At 40.6% G+C, this 25,756-nt stretch overlaps 2 protein-coding genes across 2 annotated transcripts in view; both read left to right on the forward strand.

The window, feature by feature from the left end:
- The first annotated feature begins 1,857 nt into the window (after positions 1–1,857).
- Positions 1,858–7,177, forward strand: LOC108571785 (histone-lysine N-methyltransferase EHMT2). Its single transcript, XM_017933921.1, has 11 exons — positions 1,858–2,841; positions 2,917–3,512; positions 3,720–3,823; positions 3,902–4,544; positions 4,613–4,945; positions 5,032–5,260; positions 5,337–5,543; positions 5,624–5,880; positions 5,956–6,206; positions 6,316–6,491; positions 7,013–7,177. The coding sequence occupies exons 1-11, from the start codon at positions 2,006–2,008 to the stop codon at positions 7,173–7,175; spliced, it is 3,795 nt and encodes a 1,264-aa protein (XP_017789410.1). The 5' UTR covers positions 1,858–2,005; the 3' UTR covers positions 7,176–7,177.
- Positions 7,178–9,578: 2,401 nt separating this feature from the next.
- LOC108571861 (voltage-dependent calcium channel type A subunit alpha-1) overlaps positions 9,579–25,756 on the forward strand; it is a 100,146-nt gene continuing 83,968 nt past the window's right edge. The window contains exon 1 of the mRNA XM_017934009.1: positions 9,579–9,629. The gene's annotated coding sequence lies outside the window, so the exon portion shown is untranslated. The remainder of the gene's footprint in view (positions 9,630–25,756) is intronic.

Raw genomic sequence — 25,756 nt, forward strand, 5'->3', positions numbered from 1 at the left:
TTTTCGCACGATTTTCGTGGCTGTAACGTACCGCGTTGAACTACTTTGTCAATAACTCTCTTATCGACGTGTATTTATATAGGATGCAATCACTGATGCAATACGATGCTCAACTTTTTATATTGCTTGTAAAGATATAAATAAATGTAGTATGTTCGACGTTTTTTCTAAAAAAACAAAAAGAAAAGAAAAGAAAAGGAGACAAAAAAGGAAAAGAAGAGAAAAAGGAACAGAAAAGTGGCAGGAAAAAAAAAAAGAAAAGGTAAAAGAGAAGAGGAAATCCGTTATTAGGAGATGCGGCATCGTACTGAACGCGTAAACCGTTCCTATCATTCTTCGTTTACGCTTCTTTTCTTATCGAGGGACGAGCGAGAGTATGTGAAACCAAACTCGCGAAGCGGTTCTCTCTTCCTCGGGCGGCCTTGCAGTATCTCTCTGCAACTCGATTTAGTAATGGCGTCATTCTTCACGTTTCATTATCGTTTGTAAAATAATACCAAACGCATACGGCGATCACAGTCACAGGATCGATCGAGTGAAAACCAAATCGTAAGAACTTATTAACGACGTCTCCGTAAGGAAAGCACAATATTCACGTCTCCTAGATTCTACGAGTTTCAAACAAATGTATATTATTTAAATAAGAGGCGTGTTTGGGCTAGAACGTTGTAATTATTATTTTTAATTAACATTTATTCATTAACTTTGTTCAGTCTACACTCGTAATCACCTTTGTCGCTTATTTGACAAAAGGATCTGTTGCAATGTAAATAAACTTATATTTATACGACACCGTTGCCTTATTCTATTTATTTTTTATTCGAACTGGTCAATTTTTGGAATTGCTTTCAGTTCGTTCAATAGTATCTATAATTGTCTATCTCGTGGTTGGCGCTGTTATTTATTAGTTACAATGTATTTTTATCGTGTACTGCCACGTAACGCTGAGCAATTTCTTTTTGTCGGACGCTCATGCGCGATGCTATTATAGTATCGTAATGGTTTCGGTTAGTAGCATCAATTTCGCTTTTTCTTCACGGATACTAGACAAAGTATACGAGATATACTAGCGTCCATATTTGAAAGGTCAATTACACGTGCACCGTTGTTTCACATGAATACGAATCTTGATTCGTAGTCGGTCGTAAAACGCATACCATACGATACAATGGCTCTTGCCTTCTTCATGTAAATGCATAGTATGAAAACGAGGACGATGAATTTTTACGCGCGCTAAAGAATTCTGCTGTTCCACGTAAAATCGTGTAAATAGTATAAATTCGTTTTTAATTTCTTTTATAAATTTCTAGATTGCCGATGAACGAAGTTTAAATAAACAGCAGAATCGGCATAAAATATTTTTCTCGTCTAACTGAGAATAGTGAATTACAGAAAAATTCATTATCTTTTTTGTTTTCAATGTGTAGGTGCATAGTCTTTACGATCGTGTATCATATAGATATGCATATTCTACATTTCTCGTGTAATTCACACATATTGTCGTTTTTTACAAGGTATATAGCGTATGAAAGATACGGTGAAAGTTTGGAAAATTAGGAGAGAGTAGATAATTTGATAGTAAAAGGGCTCGGTCGAAGATCATTTTAAAAATAAATTCTTCGCTCGAATCGGCCCGTCCCTGAGCAATCAATATGGCCTCCAGGTCTACGCGGGGCACGTTAGCGTAGTGTAGATATTTCTTCGAAAATCTTTGGAACAAATGGTTTCTGTGATAATATAATTAGTCAAGCAGGTGAAAAGTGTACGAACAGATATTTTCATGGTGTTTGCTGGAAAATTAGTAATAGTATTCAGTCAGAAAGATATTTAGAAGGTAATCCACTGCCGTTGTAACTACTTGCACTTTGCGGAAGACATCGTCAACGTTGGTGTACGGTCCAGTAGTTGTTCAACATTTAACGGTTAATTTATCGGTCGGCCAATTGTACGATGAGGTGGCCTTTTAAGAGTAAAGATACATAGTTTTCAGTTAAAATCTATTATTATGTCGGAGAATAAGAGTAAGGAAGATGCCACGATGGAGGGTTGTCAAGAAGGGGGCGAAGAGGAAGGTATGGCTGCCGAGAGGGTCGAAGAGAAGGTCAGTATTCAACAAATTCTCGAGGGTATGACGAATGAATTTAACAAAAGCGTCAGTCCCGTGAAAAGCGGAGAAATTAGCCGAACAGAGAAATCGGATCATGAGGAGATTGAAAAACCGGTAACGATTATCGATGAAATGCCAGCAATTGAAAAAGAATCTGCTCGCGATAAGGACGACGAAGTTGCTTCGACGAAACAAAATATCGTGGAATCGACGTTAACAGAGGAGAATCATAAGGAAGATGAGAGTACTGGAAAACAGGAAAATTTTAAAAAAGATAATGGAATTCCGCGAATCGTCCTTACATTCAGGACTATCGACGAAAATACCGACCATGGTAAAAAAACAAAGATATCAAGCTGTTCTTCCAATCTTACTCTAGTTCCTGATGAATTGGTAAATTGTGATCAAATTGGCGGTGTCTCTGTCAAGATCGAAAACTCTGATGAGAATTCCGACACTGTGGAAAAGTCAGATTCAGAGGAAGGTAAAACAGAAGGACCGGTTAAAGAATCTGAGAGCAAAGAGCCAGAGAAGAGTGCAGAAGAGGCAAAATCACCAAAGGAAAATGTGGGAGAGACACTGGAGGAGGAAAAAACCACTGCTTCCAATGAAAAAACAAAGACTGATGAAGCTGATACTTCAACAGAGCCTACAGAACAAGCAGATCAAGCAGATGGCACAGCTCCAGTTACAAGGAAAAGAAGAACAGGACGACCTAGATTAAGAGCACTTAGGTTTTTTATTTTCCTTTATATCAGATATGTAAAATATTGCGCACGATATTTGTAAACATTCCATAACATTTTTAGCGATCACACTGAAGAACCTCCAGGTCCTAAACGCTCTGCAAGAAGATTATGTAAAGAAACACTGAAGAGTACTGTATTAGAAAGTGCAATGGCAAGAAAAGAGAAATCTAATTATACGGAAGAAAATTTACAGTTTAAAAAACAGAGGAAGTACAACAAACCAGGGAGACCTAAAAAGGTGGTTCAAGGGAAAGATCAGAATAAACAGTTGCAAGTTAAACCTCCTGACATACGTCAGGAAGCAGAGGCTTCTATTTCAGATGGAAACATCACTATTACCGAGGTAAACTCAACATTAGATTGTTCTAGAAATATTACCATATTAGAGAATAGTGCAAATGAAACAGTCCTGGATGAATCTCAAAATTTTTCATCCGACTTTGATGGTATGCCAAAATTATCTCCTATGATTAAAAGCTCAGAGTCACAAATAAAACTGAGCAATTCAATTAGTAGTCCCACAAGCGATGATATACCTTTAGCAGATATAGAAAAGCCATTTCTAAAGCCTGCTACTGGTAGACCTAAGAGAGAAAGGGGAAGACCTAGGGGAAGTCAAGCTGCAAGAAAAATAGCAAAGGCAGATTCATTTGAAGGTACAAGAAAAGGTGTGAAAACTGCACACATACAAAATATGCAGATTTTGAGTTGTAATATATATTATATATTTTCAGATGGATCTGTATCAGTGGCAGAAACAGGCAAGAACAATGATTACCCAGAAGGTAATGTTTCACACCATTTATAAAACAGATACAGTCTACACAGGTACACTGTACGAAATAAATATTTTCGTTTCATAGAAGGCACTGTACCTGCTAAAAGAACAAGGAGAAGCATGGCTCCAAGTCCAAGTCCTGCCGAAGGGCAAGCTTCAAAACCAGAGTCAACAGCCATTATGAGTGAAGTTGGTATAATTACACATGTACGCTTATTATTTATTCGTTACTTTTAACACATCTAATACATGAATTATGCTTTACAGACGTATAGTCAATCAATGCTATGCTTATGCCAAGTAAGATCTCAGCTGTATGTAACAATAACTGGTTCTGGGGCACCGTTATATTGTACCGCAATAGATTCTATCGACAATAGGTTAGTAGGATGTTGCAACGAAGTCGATAGCAACGATGTAGCGATGAGAAGACCCAGTACTCGTGTTCCTTTTATCATTTTATGTCGAATGCACAAAGAAAGGCTTTTAAGGCATAATTGTTGCCCTTCGTGCGGGCTGTTTTGTTCACAAGGAAGATTTGTGCAATGTATCAACGGTCATCAGTATCATCGAGAATGTGAAATTTATCCGAATAAAAAAGGAGTATGTCCACACTGTGGAAACGAAAGTACGGTATATGATGTAATGGTCACCATGGGTGGCTTAAGGAAACCTGTATTCATTCCAACTCGTAAGAAATTTTCGAAACTGCCTTCTGCAAAGATGAGTTTACCAGGGAAAGGTGACAATACGAAACTAGCCGAGCGTCCTCCTAGTCCTTTGATTCAGGCGGACATCATTAAAATACCCGAGCCGTCTGTTAATTCGGAGAGACCTGAACGTTACACTATCATGAGTCTTTACACGTCCGTGAAAAACGGGGATTTAGAAAAATTAGTTAATGTTTTAGGTACGTTGTTGTGCCAGTTCTGTTTCAAGTCTGTGAGAAGCGATTTTTAAATAATCTGTATGTTGTAGCATGTGGATATAATGCAAATCATACATTCCGAGATTATGTTCATCGAACTGGCCTTCATATAGCCGCGGATAAAGGTCACTTATCTTGTGTACATGTGTTAGTACAAGCTGGGGCTCAATTGGACGTAATGGATAGAAATCAATTAACACCTTTAATGTTAGCTGCTAGCAAGGGTAAAGCTGATGTGGTAAAATACTTGATCAGGATAGGTGCTGATGTTACGTTGAAAGGTGAAGATGGTATGACCGCTTTGCACATGGCTGCAAAATCCGGTCATTTAGAAGTCTGTAGAATTATTTTAACCGAATGCAAAGCGCCGAGAACTTTAGTAGGTAATTAAAATTTTACTCAAATATCGTTACGTTGCTCTAATTGATTTAATATTATCTATAACAACGATTACTTATGATTTATTTAGATTCTGTGGACGATGGTGGATGGACTAGTTTAATATGGGCTTGCGAATTTTGTCATACCGACGTGGCACGATTTTTGTTAGACAAAAAGTGCGATCCTCTGATTCGAGATGCGGAGCAAAATATAGCGTTACATTGGAGTGCTTTTAGCGGAAGTTCAGAAATTACAGAAATGCTGCTTAACGAAGGTTGCGACGTGAATGCAGTCAACGTTCATGGCGATACACCTTTGTAAGTATTTCTTTCGAGACTTGGTACTTGTTTGGAAATAACGAAGTCTTTTCTATAATATGTAATGGCGTTATAGGCATATAGCTGCGAGGCAAGATCAGTATGCGGTTAGCGTTCTTTTATTAGCTCGCGGTGCTAAGATAGGAGAAGTGAACGCTGCGGGAGAAACGGCGGTAAATTGTTGTACGAACGATGGCGACACAATGTCTGCGTTAAGATTAAATGCCAAAGTGAACGAACTTTCTGAACATATGTGGGAGAAAACAGTAAAAATATTAACAAAGTGACTATCAGATTTCATGTATCTTTGTCTCCAATCGAAATTAAACTTAAGAAAATACATTGAACGATTCATTCTTACAGTGATATTTCACGTGGTAAGGAAACGAATCCGATACAATGTGTTAATGGGTATGATTCGGAAGATAAACCAACAGATTTTTTGTACGTGACTGAGAACTGTTTTACTAGTAATATTAATGTTGACCGTACGATAACGTCTTTACAGTCTTGTCGATGCGAAGATAATTGTAATTCAGAAAAGTGTTTGTGCGGAAATATAAGTTTGAGATGTTGGTATGACGAAGAGGGGAAATTAATCCCTGAATTTAATTATGCAGGTAAATATTCCAACGATAATTCCGATATATCTTTGAGATCTTTGTATTACTAAGATCGTACGTTTTTCAATTTAGATCCTCCGATGCTATTCGAGTGCAATCCAGCGTGCGATTGCAATCGTATAACGTGTAACAATCGCGTTGTTCAACATGGTCTGACACAAAGGTTTCAATTGTTTCGAACGAAAGGTAAAGGATGGGGCCTTAGAACGTTACGACATATTCCCAAAGGTTCGTACGTTTGCGAATATGTCGGCGAGATCATCTCGGATTCTGAAGCGGATCATCGGGAAGATGATTCTTATTTGTTCGATTTAGACAACAGAGTGAGTACGAAACAGCTTGTTGGAATTAATGGAAGATTGAATAAGAAAGGAGAAAACGAAGATTATGTTTATTCTCTTTCTCTTTGTCTCTTTTTTATCACACGTACAGGACGGAGAGACATATTGTATCGACGCGAGACGTTACGGAAATATTGCTCGTTTTATAAATCATTCTTGCGCACCAAATCTCTTGCCAGTGCGAGTGTTTGTTGAGCATCAGGATTTGCACTTTCCTAGGATAGCATTTTTCGCGAACCGCGACATCGAGGCAGATGAAGAGCTCGGGTATGTTGAAAACAAACGATTGGCACGTGGAAATCACAACACATGTACATATTAGTAAAAAAAAGAAAACGGCGTTTCATGCTATTTCCTTTTTGGTTAATAAACCACTTCTTGTTTGGTTTTGGTTGGCTAATCGTTATCCGCTGGTAATTTTACTTTTCTTCGCCTTTACTCTTTCTTCAAAGTTTGCTTTTGCGCTCTCTCCGAATATGTGAGCTTAATATTGTTTCCGTATCTTAAAATAGACAAACTGACATATCGAGTACGATATTTATTACCTTATTTTCCTTTTCTCTCACTGATTTAGAGGATGGTAAGTTTTTTTGGTATACGCATTTATAGTTCCACGAAGAAGAGCGTACCTATATATAGAAAAAACAGAAAATAGTCCACCACTATGAGAACGTTCGAAAATCTCACGAGGAAATATATCATATTTTTCCCTGTTATTCTTGAACATCGATTTTCATTAATGCAATGTATTTCTCGCCGAAGATCAACACGGAATTGTTTGCCTTCAGCTTCGATTACGGAGAGAAATTCTGGATAATAAAATGCAAGTCGTTCACGTGTACCTGTGGAGCCGAAAACTGCCGATATTCCGAGAAGACTATACAAGTTACTTTGGACAACTACCGCAGAAAAATACAGCAAGAAGAAATGCTGGCAGCTCAATCGTCGTAATCCCCCAAAAAACAATCTAGCAAATTTTACGCACTTATTTTAGGTATTATTCTAATGTTTTTCCTTCTTATTACTCGGAGAGTGTTAAATAGAGAATCTCCAAGATTTTTCTTTTATTTTCTTTCGAACGATCTTCGTAAAACGGATCGTGAAAAAACAAAAAAAAAAAAAGTACAAGTACAAATGGTGATGGGATTCGGGTAGACGGGACGTAGCAAAGTAATTCGAAAGTAATACTTTGCTATTCGAGCTAAGAAGGAACTACGTTTTTCTTATTCCAGTTCGTGCAAGTCGAACGTGTGTCCATGTTAATTTACTCAACTTGACCGTAACTTTCCTATTTTTGCCGATTCTCTCCTGAAAAATAGACTTCACGAGATGTGCCACTTTATAACTCGTTTTTTTTTTTTTCTTCCTTTAGTCAAACTGATATATTCGTAATATATAATTGTTACATAGTTCTCGTACGTAATGTACGAACTGTAAAGGAATGTGTGTTGTTCATAATTGCTGTAGTTTTGCGATGGAAGCGCGTGATTAGATAAAAGAAATAAACTACTGGTTGATATACGTCATGAATGCAGTACGTTCGAAGTTCGTAACAGATCTTCGCATCACGATCGTAGTTACGAATTCGATATTTGCTTATTCAGTTTTAGAGGGTGATTGTTTACAAATGTTCGTCTCATCGCGAACAGTTTAAAGAATAAGATTACACCTTTTTGTACAAATTATTGATTTTTTGTATAATAAAAGAAATGTAGTTCTTTTTAACACGTGCCCCTGTTACTTTCGATATACCATGATTCTAGGAATAGTAGTCAACTCGAACGTTGAACTTGGAACGATAAAAGAATTTTGCTGCGATTGCGATGAAAAAAGTTACAATAGCTGCTTTGAAATAATCCAATAGATGGCACTGGAGGTTAGTTTCGCTAAAATAGATTTGCGAAAATAAATTTTTCTTAACGAGAGGCATATGGCGCAGAAAAGTAAGCTAAGAGATTATTAAAACGAGTTTATTTCGTATACAGAAATGAATTATAAAATTATTCACTTATTTCTGCTGTTAAATCGCTACAGATTAGTTTTCGCTTTTATTGCGCATTTACAGAACAGACGAATGTAAATTCAAACGTCGAGAAGATTTATTAATTACTTGTTCGAAAAACATAGGCTTTGAATTTTAACGGAAAGATTTTGTAGGATGAGAATTCAAACTTCCCTTTGGTTAAGTGTATCCCTATTTTATCGACTTGCTGTTTTACAGCGCAACAATCTTCGAATGCTTTAGAAACCTAAGCCTTCTAACGAAATACTATTCTGGAGTACGACGAACAAATCCCTTATTATTTTCGACGTATACAATTACGTATACTTCAGATCTTGCTTAAAATACAAGAATTTAACGTGTTTTCCTTGCAAACCTCTTTATATTCGATGAATTATTAATATTTCAAAGTGCTTGCCTTAATCGTACTAACCGCCTCCGTTTAAATAATTCAGCTCGGTATATCGTACTACTCAAATATTTGAAACATACCTTTTGAATTCAGCTGAACGTGTTATTCCACTCTTGATTATCCTTTAGAAGATTCTGTCTCGTTGGATTAGGTCTTTGTACTCCAATTCTTCCACTTTAGTTTTGCACTGCGTCTCCCTCCGTTTCACCTTTCTACTTTATTCTTGTACACCCACAAGCACTTTTTGAATTTCACAAGAATATCACTGTTTTAAGCATTGCACGAATGCGTATTCTTTCGTTTAAACGTTAGTATTCCACTAAATATCGTAAGCATCTTATTTTCAAATCTGGTATAAATTCCACGCGAAAACAAAACTTTCGCGACCGACGTGGTGTAAGCTTTACGAATCCGAACGATAGACTGTTCTTCAAAAACCGATGTTAATGGAGGGAAATTTGAAATTTGCTTGTAAATGTTCGTAAATGATCGCAAAAACATTTGGTCGCAGAAGGTTCGCGCGTTGATTGGTGGAAGAGGATTGAGCTGCGCAAGTCGACGGTGATTGGTTGCGACGGAGACGGCGGCCGGGGTAGTCGAAATTCAAGCGAAGAAGCGGCAGTTAGTGTAGCGACCGTCAAGCGCTTGCCAGCGCTATACGTAGCTGCGTAGAATCATAGTGTATATTTTTTTGTTTTTATTTGCCTTGCGCGTTCGCGGGGCATACTTGTCGTCGTCACGTTGTCCTTCGTTTCAGTTTATATCGCGGTCTGTGTGTGAGTCAGGATCACGTTATTTGGTCGCGACGCGGGACAGGGGGGTCGAGTATCATCTACGATGACATATTTCGGCGTCTCCGTGACACGTTCTGTGACAGTGAATTAGTGGTGGTGAACATCATCGAGCAGCGATTACTATGATGACCAGCTGACGGATAGATTCCTCTTCCACGTCCCTACGGCGTCAACGGGGTTGCCAAAGATACTGGAAGGTCAGTCTCTCGTTTCTATTCGAAACTACGACTTTTTGCGTATAACGTAGGTTTTCTATTTACTTCGAGGAATCTGTCGTAATTACAATAGATTCTCTATTGTAGCCTATTGCTCTATTGCTTGTGTACTTTTTTCTGTACAAGTTTCAAAACAATCTGTTTCGACGTGTGTACATGCCAGTCGGTCATAAAAAAAAAATGGCTGTATTGGCGCGTACATGGTAGGATGTAAATACAGGTGGCCGCTAGAGTTCTTGGAATTCAGTCCCCGTATTACTTTCGAGGAACTTGAGAAGGTTTTTTTTTGAAATAACATTTCGAAGGCACGTTTGTTGACTCGGTTGAACATTACCGCGTACCAAGGACTAAGGCATTTTCAGCACAAATTCCTTATTGCGTTCCTCTAGACAATATTCGTTATACACTGACGTAGCAAAAAATTGATCACTGTGGAATTGTACGTTTTTTTCCAACAGTACGAGAAACTTTTAGCACAATCCATCATCCGTTATTTTCGTTCCTTGTTTCCTGCAAACCGTTAATTTTTTATTTCACTGTATAATTTACGAAATGTCTTCCTGATAAATAGTCAAACTTATCTGAATACAACGTATATCATTCTACGCGGCGTAGTGTAAGATAGAATAGAATTAAAGTCAAATAATTTTGTTTCTCTTCTTCTTAACGGCTTTATTCAACACTTTCTACACATTTTTTACATTCTACGTACTTTCTAAGATATTCCTATGCATCTGATGCAAAGCATAGGAAATTTTAAAAGACATTCCAAAGGATACTTGGAATAATCGAACGTTAATCATCGTTCGAACAATCGGAATTTTACTATAGACATCCTAGTTAGCCTATATCACCCGGAACTCGTTTTTTGATTGACAAAATTTTGTCATGGAAACGCGTCGCGTTTTATATTCGCTTCTCTCGGCACCTGTATCTCTTCCATTCGCAGTAAAGTTCGAAATTTTTCGCACGGTTGCACCGTTCTGTCTCTCTCACTTTCTGTGTGTGTGTGTGTGTCCCTTTCTTTCTCTCTCTTACGAACGATGACTCGCGTACGAAATTATTTAGTCGAAAGCTGCCCTACCGGTCGGACAATGTTCCCCCTGTGTCTTTTGTCGTTCGTCGCGCGCGTGCAACAAACAGTTTCGCACGCCATTCGTCGAGGGTTAATATCTGAAAGGTGAAAAGTGGAGACAGCGTTGGAAAAAAGAAGAGGGTGAAGAAACGAGCAACGTAGCGAGACACGCGACAGATTAGCCGAAATTAAAAGCTCGTTCGGTAAAATCGAGTTCACCTCGTGAATATTAATACAATTCGATTTTATCGACGTTCCCCTATGTTGACGAGTAGCATTTTAATTCGCCACCATAGAGTCGATTCAAACTTGGTACGAGGAATCACGGTAGTTTGAATTTTCTCGATACGCTTGGTCGTTCTTGGAACTTTTTTTTCTCTCTCCGAGCTTGGAGATACGAATCGAGGATTTCTTGGTGGAATTACCAGTTGGGGAGAAAGCTAATTCATGCCCCATAAAAGCGAAACGACTCTCGCGAGTCGATTCGTATCCCTCGCAGGAGAGAAAAAAAGGATCACTTTGAATTAAAGGTGAGGACGGCTGCTTGCCGAGAGGCTTAACAGGAGGGTGAATTTTCTTGAAATTCTGCTTACGAAGATAGTTAATTATCCCGACTACCGCCCTTGAGTAATCTGTAAATTGCTGAAATTGTAATTTTCTTTTTTACCTACAGAGTTTCTTTAGTAATGTTCGTCATGGAAATTCTAGGCTGTCATAATTATCGACGAAAGATCGATTCCCTTGGTTTAAACGAGGCAGAAATTTTTTAATCGCGCTCGCATCTTTTGTACGCTTCGGCTCGATACTTTCTTCCTTCTTCGGGTAGGATATTTAAATCGGTACGTTACAAAAGAAGTTTCAACGCCGCGTTATCGACGGAAGCTTATTCTACTAATGAAATTTCCGCCTAGTTTTGAAATTGGCTATGAAAAGTATTCCCTTTACGATCTAACAAAGGAAGCGCGGATTTCTATGGGAAATATGCCCAGTTATAACCCAGCTTCTACCCGTGCCACTGTATTCAATGTCGAATCTACAATTTCCACGCGTTAATTCATTCTTTTTCATCCGATTTCTGATTAAATCCACAACGCGTATCTCTCTCCTTCCTCTGTTCCCTCTGAATAAATCACTGGACAAAGCTCCGCGCTGCGAATAATGGAAAACAAAATTGAACAAACTTGACACAAAATCGTGAACTTTTTTTGCAAATAGTTTTTCACATAGCGTTACCGTAGATGGAACGAAAGGTGATAAACGTCGAAGCTACCTTGTAGCGATGTTTCAGAAGAGTTAACGAGATTTTTTTGCGTACACTTTAGAGTCTGGAGAGTCGTGCGTTAAAAGGACCACCTGGCAGTGTTTCGATTCTTATATTTTCCACAGAGGGAAATACCAAACCTTAATACCAAACCTACGTGACATCTCGAAAATGGAATATTTACATGATGTTTTAGCCGAAAAAGGTAAAATTCATCAGTTGCCGTGGATCTTCGGCATCTTAAGTTGGAGATTCGGGAGTAAGCCTCTTATGGGAACCGCAAGGTATTTTCCGTAGTACGTTGGGAGGATACGTATTTATTCCCCTTCTCTACGGAGTGCAACGAAATTTCCGTTTCATATGTATCTGGTATACTTTGTAACATGGAGAAGGATATCGCGTTCCCTCGATTTTATAATCGAATAAAGGATATCGATTTTATTCGACGCAAATGAATTTTCACGGTACGCCAGTGTCTCGATTTTCTTTTTACGAGAAAATCCGTGGTATTTATCCCGATATGCAGATGGAATAGATGCACGTGTGCAGGATGGAATCGAAGGTGCGGTGCGGTGAAAGATTATTCGAGGAATGCGTGCACGCGATTACGATTTCTCTCTCCCGTCTCCTTTCCTCTGTACAGCCCCTCTTGGACTTCCGGTAGCGGCGAGGAGTTTGGCCCGCCGACACGTAGATCCTTGGCGATAATCGATCTGCCCCCTTAGTTCTGTAACGTCGTTTGGAAGTTTGGCGTACTTTTCCTTGTTTCTCGAGACGTTTCGACACTCGATAAGAGACGGCGTCGGAAGGGATAAGGGAAACGCGTTAAAAATTGCCACGGATGAAATTGAAATTAAAGTTTCACCCCCCGATGGAAACGAATTTTGCGTCTCAACGAGCTTTTCGATTACACGGCTAGTCCCCTTTAAAGTTCCATCAAACGCTGACGTTTTGCCCTCTTGTCGTCTGTTGGTGCGTGCATTTTTTAATTAATATTTCCGAAATTTCACGGACCGACGAGAATTTTCAACGATCGTTTTACAGAGGTGTTGAGAAAATGGTCACGATTCGACAAGCCTTTCTGTCTACACACGAACGTGTGATACACCTGTAGTATTACGCTATTGTGTGTTCTCGGGATTGATTGGATCAGAAGGCGGCTTAATACGGACATTGTAGTTTACATGTAGATACGAAGTTTACAGGGTGTCGCGGTAGAACATACGTCCTTCCCTACCACCTTTTTCACCCAATATTTCACCCCTCTCTCTCTTTCTCTCTCGTAGCCAATAAAAAACTCCATTTGCAAATTCGTAGAATATTCTACGTTTCCTCGCTGGAAACCAGAAATATTCATTTTCCAGGCAAATTGCGATTCTTCGTGATTCGAGCCTATTTCAACAAACAGAAGGACGCGCGCCCTTTTTGGTAAGAGAGACACATCGAAATACTGGTACGATGCAAATTGAGCTGTATTTTTAAGACAGCGTCGGGAATATGCACACTTGGCTGATAAAACAAAGAGCGTGGTGCGTTAACAAAGGGGAAGCGTACAACCTTCTTTTTTTTTTCTTCTTCAACGAAACTCTTACAGCGAGTAGCGTGGTTTAATCTAACGAAAACAGCCGGGCCGTTTTATTTCGCGGTGTATCACGGAGATCGCAGCGGCTTCTCCTGTTTCCGGACACCCGTTACGCGGAAAATTATATCCGCCTGGAAGAGTCATGGATCTATATAACCGCATTGGCACATATAAGGTTGCAGCTTCGAGACATTGTAATCAACTCTTTAATACCCGCTAGTTTCGGGTGTTACGGCCACAAAATTTCAATCTCCCTCGTTATTTGTTTCTGCCGGTCTAACTAAATATGTATAGAAACTTTACGTTCGCTAACTATCATACTACACACCATATTCTCTCTGTCCTATATGTGTGTGTGTCTGTAACTGTGAAAGCTTCGTAATTCCTGGAAACATTATGATTAAACCGATGGAATACGCTTGTATAATTAAAGAAGGTTTCTGTGCGCGCACGCCCTTGTGTGTATGTGTGTGTTTGTGCAGCTTGGAAGTATAAAACGTACAACGATTCAGAAGCTCGTGCATTGGTTTCTAAGCTGATTATATTGGGTTTGTCCTCCATTGTAGGGCGGGCTTATCGTAGCGGCATACTAATTTAGGTAGTATGGTCATTTTGAATGGTACTCTGGACTCGTCAAAAGCCTTTTGGGAGGGCCTTTTGGAATCGAATTACACGCGATACAGGAGAGACAGATACGTCTATGCAGAACTGTTCGCCATCGTTATGATACCAGTACGGGTAATTAGGGATGCTCTCGGCTTATCTGCACGCGATTTCACCGAGAATTAATCGTTCTCTGCGCGATGCTAGACGATCTGACCCGATCCGTGTCGCGACGTCCTTTAAATCGGCAGAAAAAACCGCGAACGAGATATTTCCCACGATGTTAGGCGTAAAAAATTAGGTCTGTTTAACGAGTCGTCAGTTTCGATTATACGCGAAGAAGAAGGTGGTTGAAGGTAGGGAGGTGCTCGCAGGGTAGCCAGGTGACAGAGCGCGGGTCCTACCGGCGTGGTATAGGTCGAAAACGTAGGTGAAGGAGAGAGAGAGAGAGAGAGACAGAGGGCTAGGGTTGGTGGGGGCGGGAAAGAGAGAGGGAGGCTGCGAGCAGGGTGGTTATATACATGTACAGCAGCGCGCCCCGGGCATCGATCGACGGAGCCTGGGAGTCCAGATTCGACACTGTTCGCTCCTCGCACAGCCTCTGAATCTGAGCTTGCGATCCACGCGCGTCCTTCCGCCTACGCGTTTCTCCTCCCTTCTGTTCCGTAGGGAAGTCCTACCCTCTCGATGATTTATCATTCCCTTTTCAACTCAACTGCTCGAGGGACACTGCCGGTTTTCGGATGCTACACGTCTAGCGTACTTTCGCCAACCTGTAGAACAATGTTTTTATTTTATCGCGTTTGTGTTTGAATCGTTTTACTCAGGGTCATGTCGATAAAGGTCGATAAAGATCGATAAAGGGAGAAGCTCGGAGATTTGTGGATGGTTGGAAGGCAGAGTTGGTATCTGTCCAATGGAGAAAAGTGTAGCGACACGGCGGTGCCCGTGGCAATTGAGTTCTCTCCAGGTCGAATCGCGGGAGTCTGCGACTTGTTGCATTTCCTGGATACCACGGCCGCCGGATTGTACGCGATGTTTGCCGCGCACAGTCCGCTGCTTCACCTGGATATATTGATTTCTGTATTGATTCGCTCGTCGGTGTGTTTGTCGGGGATTCGCGATATCAATTGGCCGTGTCACTGAGAATTTCCACCGTTTCACGCTAATCGTTGCCGCCTTTAACGGTGAAACGGGGGTGAAGTAACGAGGAAAGCATCGAAAGGTAACGAGTTTTCCCTCGGAGGGAAATTTTCGTAGAGCAACTAGAGTAAACGAGCGTAAGCTAGCAACAACGTGATGCTTCGGCGTTGCACGTTTCGCGGCTCTCAGACTACTCTGTGTCGGTCCCTTTCCACGGATACGTTCTTCTTCCGCGGAAGAGCTTTCCTTCGTTTCCTTCGATCCATGCTTTTCCGCGAAAATTGACAGGAAAGATCCTTTCTACGGGAGATCGCCTGCTGGGACAATGAATTTGCGTTGTATTTTTTCTTCCTCTTTCGCTCGCGCTTCGCTCCAGGGAAGTTCTTTCCGCCGCTGCTACCTATAAATTAGTTCCTTATTGAACGTTGTTAGGCGACCGAGATCCTTTGACGAGCGCATTTCGCAATTTCCACGCTTATTGCCCTCTCCTGCGCAATTTTATTCGTCTCGCTTGATGGATATAACGATGGCTGTTTGGAGATTCGCTGCACGTACAAGACGATGTTTTATCGTATTTCGCTAACGATGAAAATCACCGTCGCTGCGTGATTATCGATAAAAGGGCGCAGTTAATCCTACGAGATAAACGTTGAGCCTAAAGCCTCTGACATTCGGTAGTATAATTAAGAAAAATCAATACCTACCTGCTGAGCTCGTTTCGCCCGGGACCAGAGAGGGATATTCCACAGGTCTGAATTCGATATACGGGACAGAGTTCTTTTCCCGCGATTGTTTGTTTAATTAATTCAGTCTTATCAGTCAGCCACCGTTCGTTCCCTCCCGTCCAGCCAGATAAATATCGTTCAACCTCGAGCCTTGGATTCGTCGCGTGTACGCGATCGTTATAATTGTGTCTCGGTAATTTACCGGAATACGCGTATCCCTCGTCCTATTTCGGAGCTGCTCACGTCAAAGGTTTCATTACTCGAAGCGTTCCGTGCGCAAACAGCGCCTTCATTCGACTCCATTAGGTTCGGCGAATTTAACGTGCCTCCACAAAGCCACCGGCGGAGTTTCCGTCGTATGTCCAAGAGGAGGCTTGCAATTTCAAGCCACGGAGTGGCCGCAGCCTCCTCTTTCTACACGCTACCACCTAACCTTTGTCTCATCCCACCTTCCTCCTTTTTCCCTCTTATTCGCCGCCGCCGACGACGACGAAGAGTTAAAGGATTAAGCGACAATTTCCGCCTTAGCATTACCCGGAGAACCTATCATCTTCCTGCCACCTTCACTCTCGTTCACCGCCATTCCGTCGCTCTTTCTTTCGTCTAACTTTATCCAACACTCGGAGAATTAACGCTTTACTATCTAGGTTTAATTCGCGAAACTTTACCCACTGCTGGATTAAGAAACGGTTCGCCTAACTAGAGATCCTGCTATTTACGATCGCACACCGTGTTTGTCGCGATAAGTTATTTTAAACGAGAGACAGGTTTTTCCACGGGGAGATTATGTTAATTAAGAGACGTCCAACTTGTTCGTCAAAGAGGATTTCGACTTTATATGTACGTTCACCGAGACATTCCTAATCCTTGAGAAGGATGGCGGTTTCGTACACACGTGTGCTTTTGAAATGTGGCCACGACCTCTCGACGAATACGACCAATCGGAATGGTTCCGTTCGATTCTATTCGGTTCTTCCACGGTGCAATATCTTCTTGGTATCGATGGTCCTTTAGCAGGATACATCGAGCAATTTATCTGTCAGGCTCGTTCGTTTTATGCTCGTGATTTTCTAGCGAGTTGATTAAATAGCGAAACTTGATACGCGAAATTGCAGCGGTATTATTTCTACTTTTTACAAAGAAACTCGCTCGTTGTATGTTGAAATCTTGAAATTTCAATTCGAACAGACCTCGGGATCGACGTATTAATTTACCTAGTAACATTTTTCCAAAAGAACTTCACATCGGAGAAACGGGACGATAACAAATAATACAGTTCATTGTTCGCCGCGGGGCACGCGTGTGTAGTTTCGATACTTGGAAAAGTAAAATGGCTTTTGAAACAAAAACTGCCGGGTCAGCATGTTCCCGGTCCGGGAAAAATTGGACGTCGTTCATATCTCTGTAAGTACACCGGGCGAAACTCAATTCGAGGGCTTTGTAGCTATCCCCCTTTGTAAGAAGACTTATGACATTCGTGAAAATGTCGTCGAGTGTCATTGTTGTACCGTGGAAATCGTACAATCTCCGCTCCTTATCGATTGTCTCGTTCGTTTGCGATAAATTGAGAAACAGCCGGTTCGTTACCTTCGCGACGACCATTTAAAATGCTCGTTAAACGATCCAATTTAATATATCGTCAGTCGATTAAGTCCGTAACAAGCTTCTCTCCCGTTCTTTCTCTCTTCTTTCGTTACATTTAGAGTAGATATCGCTTGACGAAGAAATTGTGGTCGGTGGTAGGAGAGGATCGAGGGCGCGAACTAGTCGATCGACTCGTGTTTTTTCGTCAGAGTGACAGACAGGTTGGGAAAGGTAGTCTGGTTGCTACGGGGGAGAGCAGCAACTGCTTGTTTTCGAGGATATTTACGCGCAAGAGCGAGTGGATAATTACTATCGATTACTCGCGGGCTCGTTTGCGCTCGTTGGTCCGCAATGAGCTCTAGTGGCCGGCTCCACCTGTTGCTAAGCTCGGTGTTCTGCCTCTTTCTTCAAACCAGAATCGTATCGAGCTTTCGTGAAAATATTTAAAAGCTCCACCCCAGTTCCTTTCGTTTTCTTTTATTCTCTACTCGACTTGGTTCGCGAATACCCAGAGAGACAACGATGATGAAATATCTGTTATACTCGAGACCTCTAGATTTAGGCAGACGAATTCTATAGACACGGATTCTTACGTCGCGTGAATTGAACTTGAAGCCCGTCCACTTTAACGATCGCGGTCGCGCGATAATGAGGTTACACGGGGAAATTGTCCATTACCTATGCAACAGGCTCTCTATGCAAATTTGACACGTGTACCGGCGTGTGCAGCGACCTCCTTTGCGTCGCCACGCCAAAATTCGTCTCTGTTGTCTTTATATTAAGCACCGCTTACCTATGCAGCGACCTCCTTTGCGTCGCCACGCCAAAATTCGTCTCTGTTGTCTTTATATTAAGCACCGCCTATTACAGTCCCTGTACAGTTCCCCGGTAAATTCAATCTGCGCCTTTCGATTAAGATTGTTAAGCCGGTTTGTCACAGGGTTAGATACAAAGGTATTGACTCGATTCTATTTCGTTGCGTTCTTCGCTTGATAAACGGGAAAAATCTCTTACGTTGACTTTCTTCTCGTTCTTTCTCTCTGATGAATGCCTCGGTGGAGATACTTCCAGCGAGTGGTCCTTCTTTCAGAGACACATTTAACTCGGGCTTCATTGAACGATGGATTTTCTTTGGCCAGAAGCGAAAGGGGGTTATAAAGGAGATAATATAGGGAACGAGAAGAGACGATTTTTCTCAGTTTATTTATTTGAGACAGCCGCGGGAGAAGAGAAGGCTGTTTCTCTTTCGGACAGAGAAACTTCTCCGAATACAGTTAAATCGAGAAAGTGTACGATTAAGCTTAAGTTCGTAATACTATCGAATTCTCTCTTCTAATACCGTGTCAATTTCATTCAATTTAACCCTACATCGAACGACCAGTTAAATAGAGAGGAATTAAGGAACAGTCGGTCACGCGAACGGAGAGGAACCGCGATCGCTTTTTGCATAGAGGACAGATAGAACGACTGAAAGTTTTCTCGGTAATAGTTGCATTTGCTACCGGTTGCACGTTCGCGTGTTAAACGTGAACTCGTTGCGCCTTTCCAGACTGCACGAATAACTCACGGCTCTTTGTAATCGTTGCTGTAAAGATGTCGAAACTAGCCTACTTTGGTTATCTTCTTCTTCGAATGCCATCCGTTTATTCTAGTTAAATCTACCTTTTAATTGCACACGCTTTCTATCGTTGCAACCGTTTTCGATAATTGAAAAAAGATTCCAGGACTCTCCCACTGATTTCGTGCAACGTGATTCTGGCTCGTAGCAGCAGGCATACGCGTATAACGCAGTCACTAATTACACCTAACAGGAACGAGACGACGACTCATGCATCATCCCCCTTTCAATCGACGATCTCGCTTTCTATTAAACGTTAACTGTCTACGTAGTATTTCGTCGCAAGTATGCAAACTGGTGAGATTAATTTGCCAAAGTTTTCTCGGGATAACACGTAAATTGGTAAATTTTTCGAAAGGATAAAAGCAGAGGAGAACGATCAGGTTACGTCTTGGTAATGAAATTTTAGCGGAAGGTATCGATTTAGATTATACAGAGGGAAGGAAGAAGTCGGCAGGCTAACCGCGAATTGCCAGGACCTCGAAATCCATTTAATCTTGCGTAATCTTCTCCTCCATTTTTATAATCCCGAGTAGGATATTCCTCGAGTAATTTCCAGCTAAGACTTGGAAAATGATCAATTACTCCGTGGTATTACCAGCGTAATAAGAAGAAAAATAGTTTGGTATTTTATAAAAATAAATTGAATTCTTCTTCTTAACGATGTAAAATATATTTTTTCTTCTTCTTCTTATTAGCTATTAGTTAGGTGTTATTCAGCCTCGTGGCGTCGAATATAATTTCCCGCATGGGGAATCGAACTTACCCCTCCAACACTCTCCGTCCGTATAACAAGCCTTATCCGTTCCTGTTCACCGACGATAAGGTTTAGATAAGAAAAATCGATACGCAACCTCGTTAAATACACTTGACGTACGTGGTCTGACTTATGGCTGGGCTAGACTACTTACTACTCCTGCCGTTAGATTTGCTTGTCTTCGAGGAGACCGACGATAAACGACGAACGCGACATTCTCGCGACAACTTTTTCCACGTTACACGGGTACGGCAGGTGACTGCTGTGTTGTAAATGTTTTTCCATCTGGGAATTTCGCGACGCGGAGAGACGCGTCCGTGTCTCAGGTTTGCTGGAAAATCGTTTCGCGAACGCTGGTCACGTTTCTCCGTTGCAGTTCATAATGAAATGTTTTAGTTAGGAGGATTTCTCACGATGCGGCGACAAATTGCCCGAAACGTCTGTGAACGAATAAAAATTAAGGGTAATTTCGTAGCCGGTGTCGCATTATTGCCCCTCGTATCGTTGTCTTGTTTTCAGTAATTTCGTCCAATTTCCGCGGAACATTTTATTTCCTATTTCTCCTCAACTTTGTTACGCTTTCTTTCTTTTATTTCTTCGCCAGTTCTCTTTTATTCTTCGTCGAAACCAATTACGCGAGAAGTTTCAGGGTAACTTTGTCTCCCCCTTTGTTTCTTCCGGCGAAAGATTATTCGAATTATGTCGTTGATAAGATCACGCAATTTACTCGTGCGTTTCTTGGAGCTGGCACGGAAGAGTCACAAGTCGCGCACTTGTCGAGCAGAATTTCCCTTTTTTCTTTGCTTCCTCTCCTTCTTTCAATAAACCCCGCGCAACTTTGACAACGACGGCGGAAGAATATCGTACGAGGGGAACGAAAGTTCCGCGTAAACTGACACGAATGAACTTCCTCGGAACTTTTGTTACGCTTCACACGAGCAGGGAAGAGAATGGCAAAGAAAGTTGCCGCCTCCGGTTTCAATAAACCGGGCGAGAGATACGAGAATCGTTTTCCATATCGCGCGAGAGATGGCTGTTTCGAGTGAACGTGTGTAAGTGTGTCAAAAATAGGAGAAACGTTGCGTTACGTCGAAAATACGTGAAAGGGTATAAAGAGGAGAAATAAGGGAGAAGGAAAGTTAACACGCTTCTTGTTCTATGTTGTTCATTTCTTTTTTTAATCTCATTATTTTTACTTGTCTCTCGACTCTCGATAACTTCCATCGAGCAGCTTTAAGTTGGCGGGAGTGTTTCGAAGGCACTAGTTCCCCGAGACGAGGGAATTTTAACGAGTAGTAACTTGTGTTAATTAAACGAATCGGTAAAACGAGTGCAGAGGTTCGTTTCACGTTTCCTTGGTTTCTTTTTCCTCTCTCTGTTTTTTTACGAGGAACACGAATAAAATATTCTGATTGGTATCGCGGGGTGGATGAACGATAATGAACTTTAATTCGATTTTGACGGGCTCGCGAACAACGTCGTTCCCCGGTGTAACTTTAGGCTTTAATTACGCATCTTTTTACCTGCATACACGTATGTACGTGTATTTATTCAGCTACCGTGTCTACGTACTCAGACCTGCGTTATTTATCAGCCTCGACGCAGGCGACATTTTTAATCGCCTTTCCTAACTCATTTTACCAAGTTGAGCCGCGTGCAATTATGCTTCATACCTCATTACGGAACCGTCATCGCCGAAAATTATGGTAACTAGGACGTTCGCGAGATAACTTTATAATTAGTTAAATTTGCGTGCCGGTGTTAGGTTTACTTTTTCAACGTTACAAGTTACCTGCGTCACGACCATGTCAACACTTATCTCAGATTTGCTGCTAAACTTATTCAAGCCCTTATCGCCTTTGCTTCGCGCGATACCGTATCAACAGGGTGTTCACCGAACATTCGATTCTTCAATCGATACAAGTCTCGTATTGCTTGGACGAGTCGAAAATGATTGGAACGTTGCATCGTGTATATCTGTCGATCGTTGTATCGATCAGTTATAACAAAACCGTAACAACTTTTGGTGGAGATAAAGAATGCAACTACTGTAATGGACGCGGGGAAATGGAGTCGAATAACGAGCGACTCGGTTCACCGAGTAACGTCTTTTAATAATGCTTGGATTCTCGATGTCTTTCGTCCGCGAGCAGTGGAGCGTTATTTTGACCTAGACACTATCGATCGCGTGATATTCGACAGGCCTGATTGAGAGCGAGGGGAAGAGCTGTTGCGAACGCAGGATTTGGCCGTTGGTGTGCGTGTATCGACGCGGAGGAGCGCAACAGGGTGCCAATACATCTACCCTGTTTTCTGACTGCTTGGAAATCTGTGCATCGGCTAAACCGACAATTTTCCCAACCCCTCTCGCGTGTCGTGCGTTGCTTGTGTGCCTCGATTCCACGGAAACCCGTTAACGTGGCAAAAAATCCGATCAAAGTCATGTCGCGACTTCCGCATCTGTCAATCGGCTCTCTATTCATCGGTCCACGCTCGTTTTCTTTCGCTTTTACGCTTCGTGGTTTTCTTTCAGCTACCGAATCGCCCGAGAAACTTTGCGCCTCAAACGACACGCTGCCTGGATCGTTTCACTTTGGCCAATTTTCTTAACCCTTTTCCTCTCGAGAGTCACTTTGTCCGTCAGCCATTGCAGAACACCCCCGAGTGTTCATACATTCAAGATGGCAAAGGTGATTTTTCTTTTTTCATTTTACACGGGAAAGTGAATTTCCCCCCGGTTTAGATCGGTTCCGTTTCTTTCCACTTGAATATCGATCGTCGCGAAACCATCGAAACCGTACGAAATCTCTCTCGTCCGGTTATTCGAATTATAAACGACACAATAGCCCCGAAAAGATGGCTGCACGCATGTACATACGTACGAGATATACTTGAAGCGCAACAGCGTGCTCGTATATCACGACGATTTTCAGAATATGCTCGACGGAGTTTGTTCACCGGTCGAGTTAGATTAGATTAGATTCGTTCGTTATAATCGAAATGGCAGTTGGTCTCTCGGAGATCCGACTTTTTAACTTTCTCTGTTTGTTCCCCTGATTCCCGAGTGGAAGGGAAAACGTTTGGTGAAAACAGTTTGCTCGAGCAATCTTTACTCCGAGTTTCCTCCATCGCGATCCAAAGGAAGTCCTTTGATCCTCGATGTTAATCCTCGCCGCTGCGATTCGTCTTCCGTAAGATGCTAATAAACGAAAAGAAATCGGGCTTAAATTTGTATAAACCGAAATCCAGACTGTTCCGAAACTGTGTCGTAGTTAGATCTGCAAGTACAGTATATTCTCCACAAGTGTCAGACCGCAAGGAAGCTAAACCTGACACTCGTAGAGTCAGGGACTACGTTTTCGAGCCTCGCGCCCGAATTTGTAGTTTGTCGAACGTAGACAAGAACAGCGAATAAAAGATAAGCATGAAACGTGAGTCGAGGCAACCAACCAATTTAAGTATCAACTTTTTTAATTTTACGTTTTTTTATCTAGAAATTTTTCTTAACATATTGATGAGATTTTTCTGATGAAAATGACATAAAACACGACATAATTTGAACAACATTTACTTACTAACACGTTCACTGTCAGGCGGCCACAAGAAAATACATTTTAAGCATAGGATTATAGTATTATGCTTTATAATTTTTTTTTTCAATTGAAAATAATGTCTAGCTAGCGATGACGTTCAAAATTTTTAGTTGACAACATTTATTTTATTTCAATTATTCTAAACATTTGAGGCACTCCAGTCACTGATGACCACCATGGCCATATCGAGGAAACAATCTAATGTTAATACTTGTTGAGTGATAAATTTAATTTCATAATATATCGCTTTGGCTGAATTACAAAAATAAATTGCGAAGAAATTACATTAAATACCTGTACACATTATCCCTCGAATGTAGAGGGAGAGCCACCGTTTGGTTGCCAATTGTTTATCACATAGAGTCGGCCTACCTCCGCGTAAAAAAGAAAATGTAGGGTCGGCCTACATCCACGTAAAAAAAAAAAAAATGTAAGATCGATTCCACAAGTGTCAGTAAAATGTAGGGTCGATAGCAGCAGAAAAGCTGCTAAACAATTAGAATTAAATGTAACGATAGAAATTATTGCAATAATGCGTAATGCAATTAAAAAATTGAAACAATCAAAAGAAAAAACGCGAATTCGTATCTTTTTCGATTCTAGAATATAAGAAAATTTGAATAAAATACGCGACGAGAATTAGGGAGAAGCATAAGTTAAACGCGTAAAAATATTCAATAATAAACGAACTAGGAATGAAGCTATTATTTCAATACGGGATGCACTGACTCTAGTATTTACTAAAATTCAAAAATTCTCGTATAAATTCCGAAAATAGATTATTAATTACGGTAAACTACTGAGACGGTTTAATTAAGGGTGGGCATGGTGCTGCTTTAGTTTGAAATGATTTATAAACACATAATTAACAGAGGAAAAACCGTGAAACGGCAAAACGTCTACATTCTAATTGTTATAACATGTAAACAGAACTTTAAATTTAGTGTAAACAGAAAAAATATATAATACAATTTATTTCACGGTATTGCAACAAATAAACGTTGAATCAATATTTAATTCGTATAAAAACAATTATTTAACGTAATAATTTTACCTTCACTATGGCTATTTTTAATCTACGACCACAGGTCAACCTGATTTCTAATCCTTACGAACTTTAAATTCAGTCGAAACTGAGAAAATATATAATACAATTTATTTCACGGTATTGCAACAAACAAACGTTGAATAGATTCTTAATTCGTATAGAAACATTTATTTAAAATAATAATTTCACCTTCACTATGGCTATTTTAAATTTACGACCAAGGGTCAACCTGATTTTTAATCCTCCGAACTTGATTTCACAACGAGAAAGTAATAAGATCGTTGAAACGTACTTATTTGTCAAAGAAACTTGCAAAAATGTATAAATAATAATATGTAATGTTTTAACAAATTTTTGGAAGTATAAATTAATAATAAAATTGTGAAAATTAATAAATTATACGTTATTATAACATTAATAGAATTATGACTAAACCGAAGTTCGAAGTCGAGTATTTAAAGTCTGATATTACGTGCCTAGCGAGTGCCGGTAATTGTTAAAATTTGTTTAATAATTAGTAATAGAAATTCTAATTGATTCTAATGTATACAAGTGTTACAAGAAGGCTGAGTGTGTACAGGGTGGACATAGACTAGCTAGTAGCCCCCGACCACTCTATTCACATCTCAGAACCTTCAGGTCAAAATACGCCGCGAAGTGTCTAGGGCCCAGTATAAAGGGTAAATGATTTCGCGGGACATCGGCGGGTCCTTATATACCTGCGGTACCCTCTCCCCAAAGTCATTAGCAAAATCGTCGGTTAGGTCAGGCGGGAAATTTTCGCGGGAGATTTTCGCGGGAGATTTCCGATATCGTAACACGGTATAATTTATCAATTTTCACAATTTTATTAAAAATTTATACTTCCGACAATTTGTTATAACATTGCATATAACAATTTATACGTTTTTACAATATTCTTCAATGGAAACATAGGTTTTAGCGTTCTCGTTACTTACTCGTGGTTAAATTAATTTCGTAGGGATTAAAAATCAGGTTGACCTGTGGTCGTAGATTAAAAATAACCATAGTACAGCTAAATTTATCGTGTTAAATAATTCTTCTTACACGAATGAAAAATGTATTCAACGTTTGCTTGTTACAATACCATGAAATAAAT

The sequence above is a fragment of the Habropoda laboriosa genome, unplaced genomic scaffold (genome assembly GCF_001263275.1).
Source record: "Habropoda laboriosa isolate 0110345459 unplaced genomic scaffold, ASM126327v1 scaffold99, whole genome shotgun sequence".
In the NCBI taxonomy this organism is placed as follows: domain Eukaryota; kingdom Metazoa; phylum Arthropoda; class Insecta; order Hymenoptera; family Apidae; genus Habropoda; species Habropoda laboriosa.

Excerpts from the sequence above, each read along its gene's own strand:
- LOC108571785 (XM_017933921.1), top strand. The coding sequence starts at position 2,006 with ATGTCGGAGAATAAGAGTAAGGAAGATGCCACGATGGAGGGTTGTCAA. Across the intron at positions 4,946-5,031 it reads AGCGCCGAGAACTTTAGTAG|ATTCTGTGGACGATGGTGGA; the intron begins GTAATTAAAATT and ends TGATTTATTTAG. Across the intron at positions 5,544-5,623 it reads ACAGTAAAAATATTAACAAA|TGATATTTCACGTGGTAAGG; the intron begins GTGACTATCAGA and ends TCATTCTTACAG.